The following is a 19,745-nucleotide window of genomic DNA, read 5'->3' as shown; positions in this document are numbered from 1 at the left end:
AGCTACTGAAGGACATTAGATTGGAGTCTGGAAAAAAGACACATTTTACATCAGATCCAAGTTTCTGTTCGGATGGGGACATGGCTTTCCGTGGGGAAGCAAATCCACCCTCCCTGACTGGCGGTGGTCTGTGAGTGAGCCCCTCAGTGCCTCACCCCACAGGCTGCAAACAAGGCTCCGCACAGCCGACCGCCAGGCCCTTGTGCCAAGTTAGCTGACCAGGCTGCCAGCTTCGGGTCCCACTGATCCCGAATTAAAGGCAGCTAAGGACAGAAGAGGGCTTCAGGAACGAGGAGCCTCTGCAGCCCGACCCCCAGCCGCAAGGAGGGAGGAGGGGTGCTGGGGAAGAAGGGGTGCGCAGGGCTAGGGCAGCCGAGGCTCCGGGGGCGCCCAGGCAGGAGTCGTGCACGCAGGAGCCCCACGCCCCTGCCCCGGGGCCCAGGGCCTCGGCGTCGGCCCGGAGCGGGAGCTGCCCGAGCGCGGGACCCGCCCACCGCCGCTCCTCCCCCCCGAGCTGCCGCGGCGCCCACCCTGCCCTTCTCCACGCCGCTCAGCCGGCTCCCTCCATCTCGGGTGTTCCTACACCCGCGCCACCGCTTCTCGCCATGTGGCCCGGATGTCCTCACTGCAAAATGAGGACTGCTGCAGTACCTCAGGGCAAGCTGGGAGGCGCGTCCAGGGAGTTCACGCGCGCGGAGCGCTCACAAGGGGGCATGATCCGCAGTGCACGCCCGGGCAGCCTGGGCTGCCAGCGCTCTCCGCTCTGGGACGGTCCCCCGCGTCACCTCCCAGCGGGGATGGGGTGCCCTTGTCCCGCCCGCGCTTCCGGCCGCCGTTCCCAGGCCCACCCACCCGTGGGCGTCGGCTGCGGGCGCAGAGGGGGTGGGCCCCGGACCCGCGTCCCGGGGCGCAGTAGGGGGTAGGTCTGAGCGCAGGGCCGGGGGCGCACCGTGGGGATGGACCGAGCACAGATCGGGCGCACTGAGGGTGGTCTCGGCGGAGAGTGGGGGCGCTCCCCGCAAGGAGCGAAAGCTGGCGGCGGGGAGACGCTGGGCGGCGAACATCCAGCGGCGGCCCCGCGTCCGAGAGGCCCGGCCCGCACCTCCTAGCCCGTGGTCCCCGCGCGGCTGCCCCCGGGCGCAAAGGCCGGGCGCTCCGGCGCCCCGGGAAGGCGGCTTTCCCCACGGTGCGCGGGCGGCGCGGAGCCCAGCAGAGGCGCTGCAACCCGCCCCGCCCCCGCAGTGCGCGCCCCGCCCCCGCAGTGCGCGCCCCGCTGCGCCCCTGCGCCCCCCTGCGCCCCCTCCGCGAGGCGGTGGGCTCCGCGCCCGAGCCCAGGGAAGGAGCGGCCCGGGCGGCGAGCAGGGTCGCGGGCAGGTCGGGGCGAGCGGGCGGGAGGCGGAGGGAGGCGGGACAAGGCTGAAGGGAGGCGCCAGGCGCGCCTCTGCCGGGAGCGGCTCGTTGGTCTAGGGGTATGATTCTCGCTTCGGGTGCGAGAGGTCCCGGGTTCAAATCCCGGACGAGCCCAGGCTCTTAGGTTTTTCCTCTCCCCGTAACCTTCACACTGGAAAAGGCCTTTTCTTTTCCACTCGGCCCCCCGAGCGGTTTGTGTTCAACGTCTCCGGCCCGAAGCTCCAAGGTGGACGGCCTGCCTTTTGCGAAGCAGGGCACGGAATGAGGTCTGTTCGCGTAATATTTGCGATTACCGTGGGCCCGAGTGAGGCGTGACAGCTGCTTGTACCCTCTAAAACACACGTGCTTGGAAAAGGGCCGCCGTGTGCGGCACCCGGGGCCCCCCAACACCTCCTAGCGGAGCAGCGGGCGCCCGAGTTAGCGGGTCCCGGGGACGACGCGCCGAGCTCCGGCCGCCGAAGCCCAGCCCTGCGGGCGGGGACGAGCCCGGCTTGGGCGAGGGCAACGCGCACCCGCCTGCAGGCGACCCAGGTGGGGGCTCCGCACCCTCTGCGCGCTGCACCCCGGAACTGGCCCGGGCGGGGACCGCGTCCGCCGTGTTACGTCGCTGGCAAACGTTCTCGGTTTTCACGTTACATCTTTCAATGGTATTTAAACGTAAAGTACGCTCTCGGTTCAGAAAGTCTCAGTTTTGAGTTTTGCAACAACACGTATTCATTACGTTTATTTATCTATTCTAAAGGCAATTTATTCAGAAACGTTTAATTCATTAAGGAAGGAAAAGTGGGCTCGTCCGGGATTTGAACCCGGGACCTCTCGCACCCTAAGCGAGAATCATACCCCTAGACCAACGAGCCGATGTGTTACGGGGTTACCGCCATGACAAAGGAACGTGAAGCTGCCTAGCCCTGCGCCCCCAAGCGGTTATTTTAATAATTGTGTTTATCTCCTTAAGCTGTTTTCAATGTTCTATAGTTACTTTTCTATTTTATTTTCTCTTTTCATCTTTGCAAATCAGTGACACAAAAGAAAACAACAGCGTTATTACTGGTGTAATAGTTACCTCTTATCTCAAAAAACATAATTCTATCTGTATTCGTGGCTAATAAATTGCAATAAGTGTGTGGCAATGTCCCTGTGGCAGCCAGATTCCAGACACTCACCTTTACTGAGTTCTGGTTGTTGCACTTTCTAATAACAGTAAAATTGTTGGTTTCTTGCCTCTACCTGTTATCCTAGTGTTCAAAGCACCACCTTTCCAACCTTGTGAATTCCCATCTCTGTGTTTTTACTCAAACTGTTCTCTTCAGCTGGAAAATCTCTTTCCTTTTGCATAAATCCCAAACTCTTACCTTCCCAGAAAAAAAAAAAAAAAAAAATCCTTTAACACATTAAAACCAATTGTATGTGTCTCCTTGAATCATAATTTGCTGGAGGACAAGACACCAACACTAGCATTGAATTCTACTATATAATTGCCAACCAATTTTATAATTGGTTGTAATTGGTGCCCAATTGTCCCAGTATCTTTAAGGCATGGTTTATTTACTATGTTTTAAAGTTTTAAATAGTATTGAGGTTTATGGTAGCAAAGCCAGCACTAAATGAATAATTGCTGAATGACTGTAATTTGTTCCCGATTTATTAACAATACAAGTTTTAGTACTTGGACAATCAGTAATTGTGAATTGTCATTCTAGCAAATAAGTAACCAGGTAGGAAATAACAAATAGGGTGCCTATCTTAAATATACCTGTTCATTTATTTTTTTCATATACCAACTCATTTATTCAACTAACATTCAGAAGCTCTGCGCGCCAGACACTGAATTGTCAGCTTTCTTCATACAGGCTGACACCAGTAAATCATAGTTGTGGAGGCTTAACATTCAGACCAGCCCTTGTTTTATTTGAAACTGTCCTTTAGTTCCTCTTAGTCTTTAGTTTTTCTTAAAGATCAAGCAAGAGATAAGAATATGCTTTAAAACGTTAATTAGTCCTAGGTGCTGTGATCGTTTACTCGTCAAACCTAACAAAATGTGCCCTGAAAACTTAAGAAGTTTGCATTTCCCCAAAATGAGGAAACTATAAAATATAAGTTAAGTAAAATAATGTAACCACTTCAGCTTTCTGAAAACCTCCGTGTCTGTAGTTATTAAGAGGACTCCATGCCCTCCTTTCCCACTTGAATTTACTAGAGTTTATTGTCGTTTGGGGGGTTTCTTTTTCATTCTCCAGCTTCTCTCTAGTGACTGAAAAAGAGTTTGTCTTTTGCTCTTCAGACTCCACCAGGGTATGTCATTCACCGCTCACAACAAGGATGCAGGAAGACCGACAGTAACCAAACTCAAGATATCAACTGCCTAACTCAGGGTGAGAAGAGTCTCTCCCGGCAGGAGGATTCCTGGGACCACCTGCAGGACACATCCTTCCCCAGTGGAGGAATGTAGTACCTGGATGGTTGCCGGGCAGGGGAGACGAGACGAAGGCGCTCCAGTCACAGCGAATGAAGAAGCCTGGTGGCCTATCTCCCATAACAATTAAAACCTCCCAAGGACCCCCTTACTCTTGTTATCCCAGTTTGGTGCCTCTGTGCCCAGGGACATCAGAGACAGTAGAACTCTTTCAGATTTTCAAAAACTTCTAGTAAAAATGCGACCCTTCTCTTGGATGAAGGTGCTCTTTCTACAGAAATATCAGTGAAACTGATTTAGCTTCAGGCAGACCTTTCTCCATGTGGCCTGGGATTCACCTTTGGTTCTATCTCATATCTACCCACTAACGGTCAAACTCTCAGTGTTCCAGGAACCTCTGGTTACCGCCACCCGCCATCACAGCATTCCAGTTATCCTCTGTTAGCAGGTCTCAAAACACAGGAGGGAGGGGGTGCAGGCAGAACACAGGGGTGAAGAGCGTTCTACCACAGTCACAAAGATCTGTAGGAAATGTTGGTGCCTGTCGCCCTCTTCCTACCGCCTCCCGCTAATCCCAGCTCCAGAAAATTCTGCTTTTATGTTTGCCAACACCAGACGATCCCAAGTGTCCCTGTCTCTAGTAAGGGAAAGTGTCTAGCCCTGAGGGGTTCCCAGGGTAGACTCCCTCTTATCAGTGCATTTATTGTGTACTGTAGGAAGCAGGCACTCAGCGAGGCCACCGGGCCTGTGCATAGGTCACTATCGGCCAAGCGCCCCTGCACGTGACATCACTTTCCTTATTGCTGATTCCGTGGGGGAAATGCTCCCCCAAGGAGCCCGTTTCTCTCAGAGGCAATAGCTCTTCAAAAGGCCCTTTCTGCCCTTATTGGAAGTCTCCCATTGATGCGATTGCAGTGCCTGGACTGCTTGAGCTGGGAAGAGGGGTTTCCAGGAGGAAGGAGGTGGTATCTGGAAAGGAAGTTTGTTGAATGAGATCCTTGGGCTAACAATAATGATTGGAATTCAAGCGTGTGTTTTTCCCCATTTACTATCTTGACAGAAGGATCAGGAACTACAGTGCAAGGACAATGGTGAAAACAACCTTGCACAGCGTTTTTTCTTTGTAACCGCTCTAGAACAATTAAGTAAACATTCACCTATTCATTCAACAAATAGTTACTATCTGCTAACACCGGTTATTGTGGAAACACTTTGCTCAGGTTGCAGGTTCGCTCTTCTGCTCCAGGCTGAGCTGCCTGGCTGCTCCTGGGTGACCGTCGGGTGGCCTCGGCTGGACAAGCCGTGTCCGAGGCCCAGCTCGTTACCGTTCCTCACGGGCCGGGTCCACCCGGGGCTCGGGCCTGAGGACCCGGGAGCCTCATTCTCCGCTCCGGCTGGAAAGTGGGGGTCACAGCTTCCCAGGTGCTTTTCTCTTGATGAACACTGCCGCCCAGTTTATACCCAGTTCTGCCATTCTTTTTCCGAAAGGCATCGCCACCAGGGCCCGGTGGCCAAGCCCGCAGGGCCAGGGAGGCACCGCAGTCAGGGGAGGAACCTCCCGCCCCCGTTCTCATTGACAGATGGAGGCACATTTTGTTTGCAAAAGCAAACCAAACAAAAAGCACCTTCCTTTGTGTTCCAGGTGGTGGGAAAGGGTTCCCAGTTCCCAACCCTCTTCCTAAGGGGAGGTTCGGGCAAGATGGAGACTTCTTCTTACACCAGCAGATTTCTCAGATTGCGACACAAATGGTCCAGCCCCCCAAAGGACAGGCCTTGGGGACAGGGCGAGGCCAGATGTGTCGTTTCTGGACCTCTGCGCGCAGGTCCCCCCGCACCGCCCGCTGACTGTGGACGCGCGGCGGCTCCTGGGGGCGGCTCGCGGGGACCGAGCCGCGCGGGCGCGGAGGCGGGCGCCCCGCCAGGACCCCGACGGGGAGAGACAATGGAGGGGCCTGTGGGGGGCCCGGGGGGCAGAGGGGACGCGGCGGGAGGCGGGCACGGGCAGGCGGGCACCACGCGGGCGGAGCCGGGCGGCGGACCCGGGAGCTGGCCTCGGGCGCCGGGCTGGGAGCCTGGGTGGGACCCGGGGCGCGGCCTCGCCTGACCGGAGGGGGTGATGGGCAGCCGGCGCCGCCCAATAGCGTGCTTCGAGGGGCGCGGGGCCGGCCAATGAGCGGGCCGCTGGGCGGGGCCGGCCCGGCGGGCGGCGGGGCGCGGGGGGGCGCGGCGCGGAGGTGCCCGGGCGCGGCGGCGGCGAGGCGAGCCCCTGCCCCGACCGAGCGGAGCGAGCGACCGCGGTGGGGCCGGGCGGGCCCGGGGCGCGGCGGCGGGGCTGCAGCAGAAGACGATGGCCGCGCCCGCCGGGGCCGGGGCGGTGACTGCGGCCCCGGGGCGCAGGCGCTGCCTGTGGTCGGTGCTGGCGGCGGCGCTCGGGCTGCGTGAGTGCGGCGGGCCGGGCGGGGCTCTGGGGCGCGGGGGCTCGGGCCGCGCTCGCCCCTCGTGGGGATCCGGGCCCTGCGCGCCGGCGCCGAGGCGGGGACCGGGCGCGGCCTGTGCGCTCGGGGCCGGGGACCCAGGCGGCGCGCAGCGCGGCCCGCGGCGGCCCGGGAGGTGCGGCGCCTCGCCCTCGGGTTCCCGGTCCCCGCGCGCCGGGGAGCGGGGAGCCTACCTGCCGGGTCCCGGGGGCCGTGGGGAGCGGCCCTGCTCTGCGCTCCCGCCGGGCCCCCTGCGCTCCCCGCGCGGCGCCGGGCGCCAGGCCCGCCTGGGACCCGGGGCCGGAACCCGGGCTCCGCGTCCTGCACCTTTGGGAAGTGGCAGGTTTTTCATCAGTGGGGCCTTTGTTGTTGGTTCCTTTTCATGTTTTGTTTTGCGGTGTAAGTTCCATTTCGAGTGCTCTCCAATCCGTTTTCAAAGCCTCCGTGACGGAAGAGTCCCGGGGTCTCATGTGTCTCATCTCTGGGGTCTGCAGAGCACCGGGAAGAAGTTCCCATTATGCTGGGTTAGGATGCAGAGCCTGGGAACGGCCGAAAAGACAGGTCAAAGCCTAATAATTCCAGACGTAATCACCCTGGTTTGACAAAACTTAGGACATTAAAAGCACTTTTTATTTTATTATTATTATTTTTTAAATCACTTTTTTTTCCTTGCCAAATTTCATAGGTCAAACTTAAGGTAAACCTTTGGCTCTATTTATTGAACTGGATGAGTTGTTTTAGGGACAACTGAAGTGGTGGCTGCCAGGGGGCCCTTTGGTGGTGGTCACAGCGGGGACCTTGTGCTGTCTTAGGATATGGTTACAAAGGCGGCCAACTCCTAAGAAACTCATACTTTTTCATTTCTTTTGTTCTGCAAAAATGTCAGCTGCATCACAGTATCTGAATCAGAGTTTACTCATTAATTTCTTTCATGGAAAAGGCCTTCATGTAATCTTTGGAACCAGGAAAAATATAATTAAACCAGTGATCCCAGGGGCCATAAAATATAGATGTAAAACTTCCCCCACCCTCTGGAGGTTGACAGTTGAAGATATACTTTGTGTAGATAAGATATAATCCATTCTGTATAAATGTTTCTTCTGACAAAAAAGGTTAAAGGTGGGGGTGTTTTGTTGTTTGTTTTTTTGGTTGGTGACGGTGGTGATGGTATTTGTGTTTTAAGAGAACAAGTAGGAAATACCCTAACCCTAAGGTTTATCAGAAATCCTGTGTGCTTCAGACAGAATTATTCATGAGAGGTCAGACAGTGAGGTTGATTGTAATTAAACTGGGAGTGTTAAAGCGGGAGAACTGCCTGGCTGGCGTGGCTCAGGGGTTGAGCATCAACCTAGGATCCAGGAGGCTGCAGTTTCATTCCCCCACAGCACACATGCGGGGTTGTGTGCGAGATCCCCAGCAGGGGGCGTGCAGGAGGCAGCCCATCAATGACTCTCGTCATTGATGTTTCTCTCTCTTCCTCCCTCATTCCCTTCCTCTCTCTGAAATCAATAAAAATATATATATTTTTTAAAGTGGGAGAACTGAAGAACTAAACTTAATGGATATTAATACGGAAAGATCATCAGAATAATAGCAAGACACACCTTGGACATACCTAGCTATTCAGTACTGAAGGATGGATGCTGGCATGTGAAAGCCAGCAGCTGATAGTATTAGTTTCTTCTTGCCGAGTCACCTGTTCCTGATCATCGATACTGTATATAGCAGTTCATGTCTTGTGGAAAACCTTCTTGAGTTTGACCCAGGTGCAGTTAGTCAACAAACACTCATTAAGCACCTTTTAAATGTTAAGCCCCAAAAGTGTCCTTAGGAAGGAGATTCCTGCCCTCTCATAACTTACAGTTCAGTGGGAGAAGCAGTTAAGAAGTGTTTTGATGATGGTGTGTTAGGGCAGTAAGGAGAGTCACCACCTCAGGCCGAAGTCCAGGCCACTGGAGGAGGGATGTGGAAGCTGAGTAGGCTCCGGGCGAGGAGCCCGGATGTCCAGCGTGGTGAGTGAACCTGCTGGTAGTCAGTGCGGCGGGAGGCGGGCGGGTATAAGAGCAGGTGGGAGCTGAGGCGGGCGCCAGGGAGAGGCAGTAACTCACTAAGGGCCTTGTTTGCTGCTCCTAAAGCTGGAGTTTGCCCAAAGGCTGTGGGAAGGCGGGAAGGGCTCCCCTGTCTGTTGAGAGGTCAAGGCTGGGTGAGTGACGCGAGGCACACCTGAGGGCGACTGTAATGATCGAGGACAAAGACCTGAACGAAAGCAGCCGGCATCATCGTGAGCCAGCTAGAAAGTAAACTTGATAGGGCTTAGGGCTCAGAAGAGGGAGTGTGAGATGATCCTGAGGTTTGGGGCTTGGCAAGCTGGGCGTGTTTTTGGGAAGTGGGCTTTTCACAGCGGAGGGGTATGGGATGAGGGTAGGAGCGCTGGAGGAAGAAGATGATGCAGTTACTTTCGGATGTGTTGAATTTAAGATGCTGTGGAGACATCCCAGTAGAAACGGGCAGAACACAATTGGGCAGATGGTTCTGGCGGTGAGGAGAACATTCTGGTTGGAAACAATGGATTGCTGGGTGAGGCCGCCCAGGAAACAGCAGGGGGCCAAGGACGGAGCTGTGGGGTGTAAGGAGCCTGAGGAGAGAGCTTGATGACTAAGAGAAGAGCCATGCTAGTGTGGTGTCTTGGAAACCAAGCAAGAATGGAGTTTTAGGGGAGAGGAAGTGGTTAATGGTGTCAGACGAAGGGGCTCTGGATACAGTAAGGACTGCTGGATTTGCAGCTGGAAGGTCTTTGGTAACCCTTGGGTAGGAATGCAGGCAGAAGACCTCTCAGTAATTTGCAGCACCCATTTCAATAAATGGCGGCACCATCCATCTGATTGCTCAACCCAGAAACCTATTCCATCCTTGGTTCCTCCCTGCCCTTCATCCTGCACATCCAGTCAGCTCTCCTGTCTCCAAAATGCATCTGGAATTCACCCACTTCTTTCCCATCAGTGGTCCACTCCTAGCATTTTAGTCAAAATCACTGCCATTTTTGCCTGTATTACTGTGCTAGCCTCCCAGCTGGTGTCCCAATGCCCCCCCTCTTGCCTCCTTTTTAAAAAATCCTAATCTGAGGATATGTTTATTGATGAGAGAGAGAGACAGACTCGGTTACCTCCCATGGGCACCTGGCCAAGAATCAAACCCGCAGCCCAGACACGTGCCCTGACCGGGAATCAAACCCGCAGCCCAGACACGTGCCCTAACCGGGGATCAAACCCGCAGCCCAGACACGTGCCCTGACCGAGGATCAAACCCGCAGCCTTTGGCATGCAGGGCTACCCTCTAACCAACTGAGACACCCGGCTAGGGCCCCTCTTGCCTCTTTTTAATCCACTCTTCACACAGCTGCAAGAATGATTTTTATAAAAATGCAAATCAGATCGTGTCACTTTCTCGTTTAACACCCTTAACGGGTTTCCATTCCACCCCAGCTTCGCCACGCGTGCCTGCTGCAGCTGTGTGACCCCAGTTCTGCCCTCCTCTCTGACTCTTCAGCTGGCGCCACTTGCCCCCTTCCTGCCCCCTTCCTGCCCCCTTCCTGCCCCCTTCCTGCTCTCTGACTCCTCCCCACCTCCGGTCCTTTGCGTTTGGTGTGCTCTTCCCCACAACTGCCCAGAGCTGTCTCCTTTTCATCTTTGGCATGAATGTCACTTTCAGAGGGACCTTCTCAAACCACCTTCTCCAGAGGAGTCTCCCGTTATCATCTCCTGGCCCTGTGCCTCTGTGTTGTAACCTCTCACTCTTTGGTTTTTCTCTTTTTCCCGCCACTAGAACTCAGGACAGACCCAGTGTCTGTCCTGCCTGTGGAAGTATCTCGAATGCTTCGCTTCATGGGTATTAGATGCTAATAAGCACGTGTGAAATGGCCGTGGGCCGCGGGCATGTCCTGGGTGACAGTTTGTTAGTGGTTTGCAGTGTGTCGTCTGAATTACTGTTGGTCTCAATAACTGTTTGTTGGGAGAAGGGGTCTTTTTCCCGGGTGTGATTTCATGCGTTATCTGACTGTTTATACCCTTTCCCATTTCTTATTTCTGAAGCAGTGTATGGAATGAACAAACTAACATTCTTTAACTACTTTAGCACCATAGCTCTGGGGTGACTAGTTACTACATATTTAAATTGTTTTATCACCTTCGAGGTGGCGCCTAAGGTTTTGTCAGTAGGACTTCCCCGTTTTTTGATGCTCAGCACAGATGTCATTACCAGTCCCTCAGCCTTTTACTTAGTTACTCCTTGGGGTAATAAAGCAAAAACTTAGATTTAAAAAATATGTTCTTTTTTTTAAGGTTTTTGTTGTTGTTGTTGTTTCTGTTTGGTTGTTTGTTTTTTACTGATTTATAGGGAGAGGGAGAGAGAGAAACATCTATGTGAGATCCGTCAGTGGCCTCCCCCCACGATACCCCCACAGGGATGGGGGTGGGAGGAGCGTGACCGATGACCGGGAATCCGGGGACCTCTCTATGCAGGGGACGAAGCCCTACCAACGCGCCGCACTTGTTTCACCCTAGCTTCCCGATATTCACCGGGCTCTGACACTGCCAAAGACAGACAGACAGACCTTAGAGTGAGAGATGTGTGTGAAAAGTACATAAAATGCAAATCCGTGTTTGCACAGCCTTTAGTCACTATTCAACCCAAATGCAGACTCCGGGGTGCCAGGCACTGTTGGAGGTTGTGGGTGCAGCAGGGAGCCTTGGTTTGGTTGGAGGTGCCAGGCAGCAGGCTGCTCACTCACACAATAGGCACCAAAGGACACATTCAGCTCCTGGCAGGCGCTGCTTCTAAGGAAATATGATTCACTGCTTATGAAAATTTGCAGTCATTAAAAAAATAAATACCTACTTGCATGACAAAGTAGATATTTTTTAAATTTACAAAGACTACGGTTGTGGGGGTTCATTAATGACTGATCTTTCCTCCCGAGTTTTTAAAATGTGACTTCACGGGGAAAAACTCGATATACACAGTTTTTTACAAATAGTATTTCTGCCTCCCCTCCACCCAGTGAATGCTGGTCTCCCTGCTGTTTCTCACTTCCCTTTCTGTCCCCACTGAGGCTGCTTTTCTCCATTCACAGCCACATTTCTCCTGGATGATTAGCATCTGCCAACTGGAGCCTCAGGGTGTTTTTATTTAAATCGTATCTCTTATCTGAAGTGCAAATTCTCCGTGTAAGTACATGCATCTCACTTGTCCCTAAACCTTAGAAAGATTTTACTCTTGCTTCTAAGACCACCGGCGTCATTTAAAAGAGAATAAATGGTTTGCTTTGGCATAGAACTCATTCTAGATTAGTTCCGTCTTTAACACCCATCAAAGGGGATTTAATTATAAGAACTGGGAGCATCTCCTGAGGTCTCAAGTATCCTATGGCCCTGGGTCTTGGTCCCTAAGACTGGTGTGAGCAGAATATTCTTAGTGAGCCTCCTTTCTGCCCTTTCCACTTATTTTGGCAAGTGCTTGACATCAGCAATGCCCAGGAGACCAAACCAAAGCCCTTGGAATTTTGGTCGCTGTAAGAAGGCGGAGGTCAGCTGGCTTTGTGACCAGTCGTAGTGCCTGAACTGAGAAACTGTCATTGTCCCCTGGGACATTTATATCTGTGCCCTTAAACCTCTTTGTTTATTCATTATTTTTTGAATGCATGTGGCTGCTGAACTGTTTTATTCACTTAAAATTTCCCCTTGGTTCCATGATGCCTTTACCCAAGAACGGGACGACTTTGTTGATAGAGTCTCCTTTATTCATTTATTACTTTTTTCTTCTAAACTCTGAGTCTCTTAAGAAGTGCCAAGACTTGGCGATCCCCTGATCTGCTGTCAGGGCCTGCAGCTTGAATAGTTTTCTAGCAGCTGTGATACATTGTATCTCATTCTAGGTTTAGCTAATCGGGGTTAGAAGGGCTCCAGGTCTTCGCTGGGCCTGAGTTAATTTTTGTTGCAGATAAGATTGCCCCCAAGAATGAAATTGTGATCTGAGCTTTCTCAGTATTGTGTTGTAACCAACCCAGCATTTGCAATGAGCGTTTTCTATCCTGGGACCCAGATACTCTACTTTGGAATCTGGGGAATTTATTTTATTCAATTTAAAACCGTTTTTAAAATGCTTTTCTCGAAATTAAGAAATGTATTTCTTTCTCTTCAAATATTAAAGAAGACAATGTGGAGTTACGTAAATTAAACATAATCATGAGCTTCTTCCAGAGAGCTAAATATAGGTATAGATACAGATGATATGTCTGGCTGGCTAGCTGTATTTCTCTCTTCAGCCAGGTGTAACTCCTGTTTCTTAGCCCGTAGGGATTTAGACATAAAACTAGGCTCCTGCTACCCTCCCCTCCCCCCCCACTTATCCAGTGCTTACTGCCTGAGCCAGGTCTCTGCTGAGCAACTTATAGCATATCTCATACACTCCTTACAACTCTGTGCCATAATTATTATTTTTATTAATGTCACAGATGAGAAAACTAAGAATCAGTCAGGTTGTATAACTGGTCCAAGGCCACACAGCTAATATATGGTAGAGTTGGGCCTCCGCCTCCAAAGTATATATTTGCAACCACTCTGCTATATTGTAGAATTTCTCTTTCAAAGTCTGTAACCATTTTGTGAGGAGGCTTCTGGATGCCTTAAATATTTACAGAGCATCCTTTAACCGCCCCAGGGCATATGCCAATTTCTTTCTTTGTGTGACGACCTTTGTGCCCAGAACCCGATGCCCCGACACTGCTCACTGCCCATGGGGGCGACGAAGCTGCCATGCTGAAGCCGTTCTCACTGACAACGCAGAATCTGCATCACCCAGGCGCTGACCACGCCTAGGGCTTTTTAATGGTGCGGTCTCGGTCTCGTGGGTTCTCTTCCGCTGCTCCCTCTGGCCGGGACCCAGCATCACTCCATTTAACTGAGCGGCTGATACCATCCTAGGCTCAGGAGGCAACGCTGTGGAGCAAGCCGCTGAGCCTGACCTCTTCGCCTCAAACTTTGTATGTTCAAAACGCAGCTCCATGTATGTCTCCTTTCCAAGCTGTGCCTCTCCTCCCCTCCCCCTCCCCCCCTCTCCCCTCCCCCGTCCCCCTCTCCCCTCCCCTTCCCTGGCCATTGTTCTCCAACACTGGCGGTGCTCACCTCCCCCAGGATTGGGCTCTAACTCTCAGCCTATGTCTTCGACTCTCAGGCCTTCCCCTGCCCCAGCCAAATGAGCCTACATAATTCACGTGTACGCATCAGCTCCTTCCTCTGCAAAACCTCCGTCCCGTGTGATCTTTCTCAGTTCCAGACCAAACTCAAGTGTGTTCCCCACAAGACACTCCTGACCTCTTCCTTTTCAAACTTGGGGGGCGCTTCAGGGGGACTTTGTTAGGGAAGGGAAGGCAGGCCGGAGGCCGGGGGTCGCCTTGGGAGGGCGGGGTCCCCGCGCCCCTAGACCCTCGGTGTCTGCTGTCTGTCTGCACGCGGCGGACGCCTGTATGTTCGGGTGGAGTGGCTGAGTCCACACCCCCGCGTGCCCGGCATTTATTTGTTATTCAGTAAATGAGTTGCTTACTTGATACTATCTTTTTGGTTTTATTGTAACCAAGCCTATATCCCAACAGGAAGGGGCCAGTTTCCATTCCTTTCATATTTTACTTCCTGCCCAGGGGGGAGCATTTTACACTTTCGACTCTTCCCGGTGCTGATGAGTCTGGACTCCTTTGCCAGATTTTTCTAAGAGCCACAGAGCGCTTGACTGGGGGTAGGTGTCCATTTAAGGGCAAGTTGGTTTCTTCCATTTGTTTTAGGGGGGCGGGGAAGGTGCTTGTACGTGTCGTTAACCATAACTTCGCGTTATAGGGATCCTAAAAATTCAGCTGCTGTCAGCCTGTTTGCTCCTTAAATGTCCTTTGAGAGCTTTCTGACCACCGGGAAGTGTCCTGTGTGTTGGGCACATGGACCCACGCGAGACGGAGTTTACTCCCTGGGCTCCAGGGCAGGTCAGGCTGCTGCAGTAACAGTACCTGACAGATGCTTCTCCCTCGAAGGTATGGCTTCAACAGACCGCAGCCAGAGGGGCCGAAGCAGACATTGAGCCAGGGACCAAAGAGGTGTCAGACCAGGGAGGGCTTTATCCAAGTCATGTTGGGGGCGTGGGAGCCGCTGGCACCAGCTCACCAGCTGCAGCCCTCATCCCACCCAAGGCAGAAAATGGGGCTGTTACGGTGAAAAGCCTGGCCTGCCATGCTGAGGCCTGGGCTTCCCAAAAAAGCAGGTGAGCTTTCAAACCGGTTTTACATAAGAGACTGGCACAGACAAATTTGCATTTGATTGAGAACCTGCCCAGAGAAGAACCAGGTGGTAGCCACAGCTCTGAGAGTACCTACCTATAGCCTGAAAAAAATATGAAGCATTTCCTCCCCCATTTAACTCTCTCCCCTTTAGTGAGACTGTGGTTGGTTGCCCAGCCCCAGGCTGCCATCGCAGCAGGTGCTGGTTTTACACTTCTTCCTAAACTTGAACCTCTCAGAACCAAGCAGAGCTCTGGGTTTCAAGCTCTCATCATTGGATTCCTGGGGATACTGGCAACTGTGCTTTAGAGCTTCCACATGTCTGGTGTACATTTCATTGGTTCCTAAGGTGTATTTTAACCATTAAAATAATAACAACATGCACAGATACAAAGTTCTACACATTCAGCTGCTTTGAAGACCACTGCCATGTTAAATCCGCAGCCAGTGCATTCTTTAGAATAAAGCAGATTTAAATTTGTAAATGTGTGATTAAGAAGGTGGTAGAGCAGCACTGTCCTCGTCTTTTGAAAAAGTCAGGTCCATGAATGTGCACTAATATGTATTTCAAAAGTCAGCATACCTCTACGTAACACTCAGTCAAATGCCAGGCAGGGCCCGGCCCATCTGCTGCAGGACCGTCTGCAGGGCCCGGCCCGGCTGCAGGACCGTCTCATTACAATATCATAGTGAAGTCCTGTATCTCACTGGTGTGCTGGATGGTGGTTGCCAGTTTAGCATCACCTGATGTGCAAGCCACGCCTCAAAGTAATTAAATCAGAAACCCTGGGGGTAGGCACGAAACCCAGACATCAATATATCTTGTAATAGACTTTATTTTTCACAGCAAAATTGAGAGAAAGTCCCGGGCAGCGTGGCCATTAGTCGAGCATTGTCTCACGCACCAAGAGGTTGCCAGTTGGATTCCTGGTCAGGGCACGTGCCTGGGTTTTGGGCTCAGTCCCCAGTAGGGGGCATGCAGGAGGCAGCCGATCAATATTTCTCTTTCATCAGTGCTTCTATCTCTCTCTCCCTCTATCTTCCTCTCTCTTTAAAATCAATTTTTAAAAACCTATTTTTAAAGAAATTGAGAGAAAAGTTATATATACCATATGCATTATACCGATATTCCCCCGCTCCCACACATGCACAGCCTCCCCCGTTATCAGCACCCCATCGGAGTGGTCCATTTGTTACAGCTGACGACTGTCACTGACATGTCATAGTCCCCCAGAGCCCATCATTACATTAGGTTCGCTCTGGTGTTGTACATTCCCTGGGTTTGGACAGATGTCTGATGACATGTGCCCACCATTACAGTGGCATACGGAGCATTCAGCAGGCACCGGTATTTTCTAACGCTCTGGGCGATTCCAGCGGGCAGCCAAGGTTGAGAGCTGTTGTGCTGTGTTGTGGTTCTGGGCTTCGTTCTTTATCCTAAGTTCCTAGTGCCACTTGTCGGACTTGGGTGTGAAAACCACCTCTCTCTCCTTTGTACATTGGGTTCCCCATAAGATTCTGTTTGAATAAAGGATTCTGTTAGAGCCGGATAATCAGTGTCATGAAGAGCACTTCACTTCATGAAGGCCTTTGGAGTCAGAAGGTTCTGGATTGAACCGTTCGTTCCACATTTGCTGGATAAGTGACTTGGGCAAGTTCCTTAGCCTCTGAGCGTCTGTCCAGTGAGTTACACCCAACAGTGTTGTTGAAAGATAATAAATGTGCCGCGGTTTAATGACATCTAACCCTTAGTGAGCTCTCAGTACGAGGTGGTTTTCCCATTGCTTGCTTGCTTTTTGCCCGATTTTGGAGCCAGGACTTTCTTCTTGCCATGTAGGTGCAGCCTTTCCAATCTCTTGTTCTGCTGTTGCTCTGATGTTTTCTATTGGTCTTTTCTGGTTTGGTTTAAATTTGGGTTCAAACATCTTCTGACGTATGGGAGACCTTCTGATGAGATTTGAGAGCTTGGAAATACAGATTTAAGGTCCATCCAGTGGACTAGAAATGTTGATATGCATGGTGAGTGGAAAGCAGGAGAGCATTACCCTTTTATGTATCAGATGGGCCCACCCCGGAGCTTTCAGTGTGTTCTCTGTGCCGAGCGTAACCCATCAGAAGTAAAATGATCCAGTTTCTTACCAAAGGCTTTCATCTGCTTGCTAAGAACCGAGGAACATGTGGACACACCACAGATGACACGGTTCAGGTTGACTACGCCTGTGGCATGTGGTGACTGCTTGGCTGGAGGCTTTGGCCTTGAATGGAAGTCCTGGCACCCAGGGCTGCTGCACTCCAAGGCTCGTGTGCCTGTCTCCACAAGACTGCTGGTCCAGCCAGGACAGAGCAAGTCCCAGCGTGGTGTGGAAGAATGAATGGCTGATTGAGAACAGGAAAGCAGTGGCAGGGAAGACGGACACACAGCACACACGGGGAGGGCAGAGAGGCAGCAGCAGGGCTTGAGGGAGTCAAGTGACTCGTTCAGTAACTGGCCTGATGCGGGACCTTTTGAATCTCTCTCATTTGAGAAACAGAAAGGCCTTTGTTGGTGCAGAAAAGGTTGAGAATGGAGATGCGGCCAGCTGGACGTGGAGCCTGGGTGGAAGGGATGGGCTCTGAGAGGAATTTGGTCATGGTGTGTATTAGGAAAAGCACATGCATTTTTAAAAACTGGTTTCTTAGAGAGGATGGGAGGAGAGAGCGAGAAACATTGAGGTGAGAGCAAACACCGATCAGCTGCCTCCTGCACGCCCCCTACCGGGGATCGAGCCCCAAACCTGGGCATGCGCCCTGACTGGGAATCACACCAGCCACCTTTCGGTGCACGGGGCGACGCTCAGCCAACTGAGCCGCACCGGCCAGGGCAGTGCATGTATTTTTTTACTGAAGATTTCGAAGTTGAGTCTCCTTTGGGACTCTGCCATCTGACCAGGAAGATGACTGGGAGGAAAGCTAAGTCCCCTGTGCGGCAGGGTCACGCTCCGATTTGACCTGAGTAACCTCTGCAGCACTGGGCTTGGGGCTGTTCTGGTGAAGCCATTTGTGGTGGAGCAAGTCTAGTCCTTATGGTGAGCCGAGCTCGCTGTGCTTGGTTCCTCTCTCGTTCACTCGTTCATTCATGTTTTTCTGACTTTCGACAGATGTTGGACACATTGACAAAGGCAGGCATCCGAGGTAGTGAGGAGACAATGGTGGGCAAGGTGGACGCAGTCCCTGCGCTCCTGGTCGCTCCAGCAGACAGTGAGGGTGCCTCGCCGGGGGATGGGCAGGAAGGGGGGAGCACCGGGCGGGCAGCTTGGGGCCGCCGCTGGGAGGAATTCACATCTATACTGAGGCCTGAAGCATAACTTCAGGCAGAGTGTGCCTCCGACAAGTGGAAAGTTTAATGGGTTAATACTCAGGGCTCATTCAGTAGAGCACGTTTGCAGCCCCCCTTCCTTTGTGCCATCCAGAGGGAAGTCTGGAGTAGCCCTGATTCTGGAAGGAAGGAATCACATGAGCTGCAGGGAGACCCTATTCTGGGAGTGTGGGAGGCCCCCCACGTGCCCCCTGGGCTGTCTCCACAATGCCATCAGCAGTGGCGGTGCCCCTGGTCACATGCAGATGCTTTTGCTGGGCATTCAGGAATTAAAGAAGCAAATCTCATCCCTCTACTGACATCTTCTTTTCGCTCTTTAAAAGAGCAATTTGTGTTATGAAAAATAAAATAGATGAAAAAATAAAGCATACACAGAACATGTGATTGAGTGTAGGTATGGGATGTGGACATGTGTGTGTGTGTGTGTGTGTACAGTCGATAGAGGAAGCATTAAAATGAGCTCGCCTGCCATCATTCCAGCCCCGGACATCCCTTTCCATCCCGCCCCCTCCACTCAGCTCCCGTCGTAAGCACGGGCCTGAGTTTTGTTCTCAGTGTCTCTAGCCCCTCTCCTCTCGCAGGATGTAGCAGGTCATGTGCACGCTTGTGCTGGGAGTCAGTGCAGTCCCAGCTCTCACCGTGTGCCCGCAGCACACAGACAGGCGGGACAGCTGGTTTCAAATAAACTGCTTGGTTGCTCTCCCTAAGCGGGAGAATGACATCAAAGTGCTTCCAAAGTGTTCAAGACGAAAGCCTTCTTTTCGTCTCAGGGAGAACCTTAGCGTGGTCTGTGAAAATGATGAGGTTCTGACACACCAGGGACTGCAGTGGCCCCGGCGGAAAGCGACCAGGACCTGCTTCGGTGAGAGCAGCTCGGACGCCCCCCAGGCCAAGAAAGGGACCCGCGGTAGCAGTGCAAGTCCAGAGTGTTTCAGGCGGCTTCGTGGTGGGAGAGGGACTTCACTTGGAGTAACATCGTCTTGACAGGTCCCCTGGGAGGCGTTACTTATATTCTGATGCAGTCAGCTACAGTATTGAAACAGACCCTGTCTGGAAGTAGCCTCATGGGCAAACCTTTCTTGCATTTGCTTTTTTCTTTGTGGCTGTGATGGGTGTTGTATTGTATTCTCCATTTGCCCCCCCCCCCCGTTTGTTATGGTTCTCCGTCCCAAATAGAAGAGCGTATCAACTTTGGGATATCGCATTTGACCACTATTAGCAATGAGCTCTGGCGAGTTGATGCCACAGATTTTTTTGGTTACTTATCAAATGGTTTTTAAGGCTCTTTTCATTTGACTCGGTCTCCTCGGAGAAGGGCTGTTTTCATTTGTTTTCTCGCCTTGAACTCTGGAGGTGAGATACCTTCCTCAGGAAGAAAGTGAGCTCAGCTCCTGTTGCCACGTGGAAGGGTGTGTGTGTGACGTGTACCAGGATCCGGAGTTGGCGGGATCGGGAAACATTGGTGTCTCGCTCGCTCCATCTTCTTATTTCATTTCATTTCTGTGTCTTTGTTCCCGAGGCGATTGGTTCCTCCAGGATTCAACACCTTCTCTCCCATCTATGGGTTTTTAAACTGAAGCTTTAGCACTTTTCGCACGATGTTTGCCACTATCCCCTAGTTGTAATTCTTCGGCCTAAAAGAAACATATTTACTCTCGTATTTAGGCCGGATCCCAGCGGCGGTGACTGGAGTGATGCAGGTTAGAACAACAGTTTCTCTACACCTCGGTGTTCTTTACATTTGCATTTTTAGCCATTTCAACTAGCCCCTAAAAACTC

The 19,745-nt window shown here is 52.2% G+C and overlaps 1 protein-coding gene and 2 non-coding genes across 3 annotated transcripts in view; 2 read left to right on the top strand and 1 right to left on the bottom strand.

Moving 5' to 3' along the window:
* Nucleotides 1-1,452: 1,452 nt before the first annotated feature.
* On the top strand, nt 1,453-1,524 carry TRNAP-CGG (transfer RNA proline (anticodon CGG)). The gene has a single exon. It is a non-coding gene; the product is annotated as a tRNA-Pro (tRNA).
* A 671-nt stretch (nt 1,525-2,195) lies between these two features.
* TRNAP-AGG (transfer RNA proline (anticodon AGG)) lies at nt 2,196-2,267 on the bottom strand. The gene has a single exon. It is a non-coding gene; the product is annotated as a tRNA-Pro (tRNA).
* A 3,889-nt stretch (nt 2,268-6,156) lies between these two features.
* MPZL1 (myelin protein zero like 1) overlaps nt 6,157-19,745 on the top strand; it is a 28,846-nt gene continuing 15,257 nt past the window's right edge. Inside the window, exon 1 of the mRNA XM_087828103.1 lies at nt 6,157-6,261. Coding sequence (XP_087684229.1) covers nt 6,171-6,261 — 91 coding nt within the window. The 5' untranslated portion in view covers nt 6,157-6,170. The remainder of the gene's footprint in view (nt 6,262-19,745) is intronic.

This window comes from Miniopterus natalensis, chromosome 19 (genome assembly GCF_054644295.1).
Source record: "Miniopterus natalensis isolate mMinNat1 chromosome 19, mMinNat1.hap1, whole genome shotgun sequence".
In the NCBI taxonomy this organism is placed as follows: Eukaryota; Metazoa; Chordata; class Mammalia; order Chiroptera; family Miniopteridae; genus Miniopterus; species Miniopterus natalensis.
The sequence above is the reverse complement of the archived record's forward strand: the minus strand, read 5'-3'. Positions and strand labels throughout refer to the sequence as shown.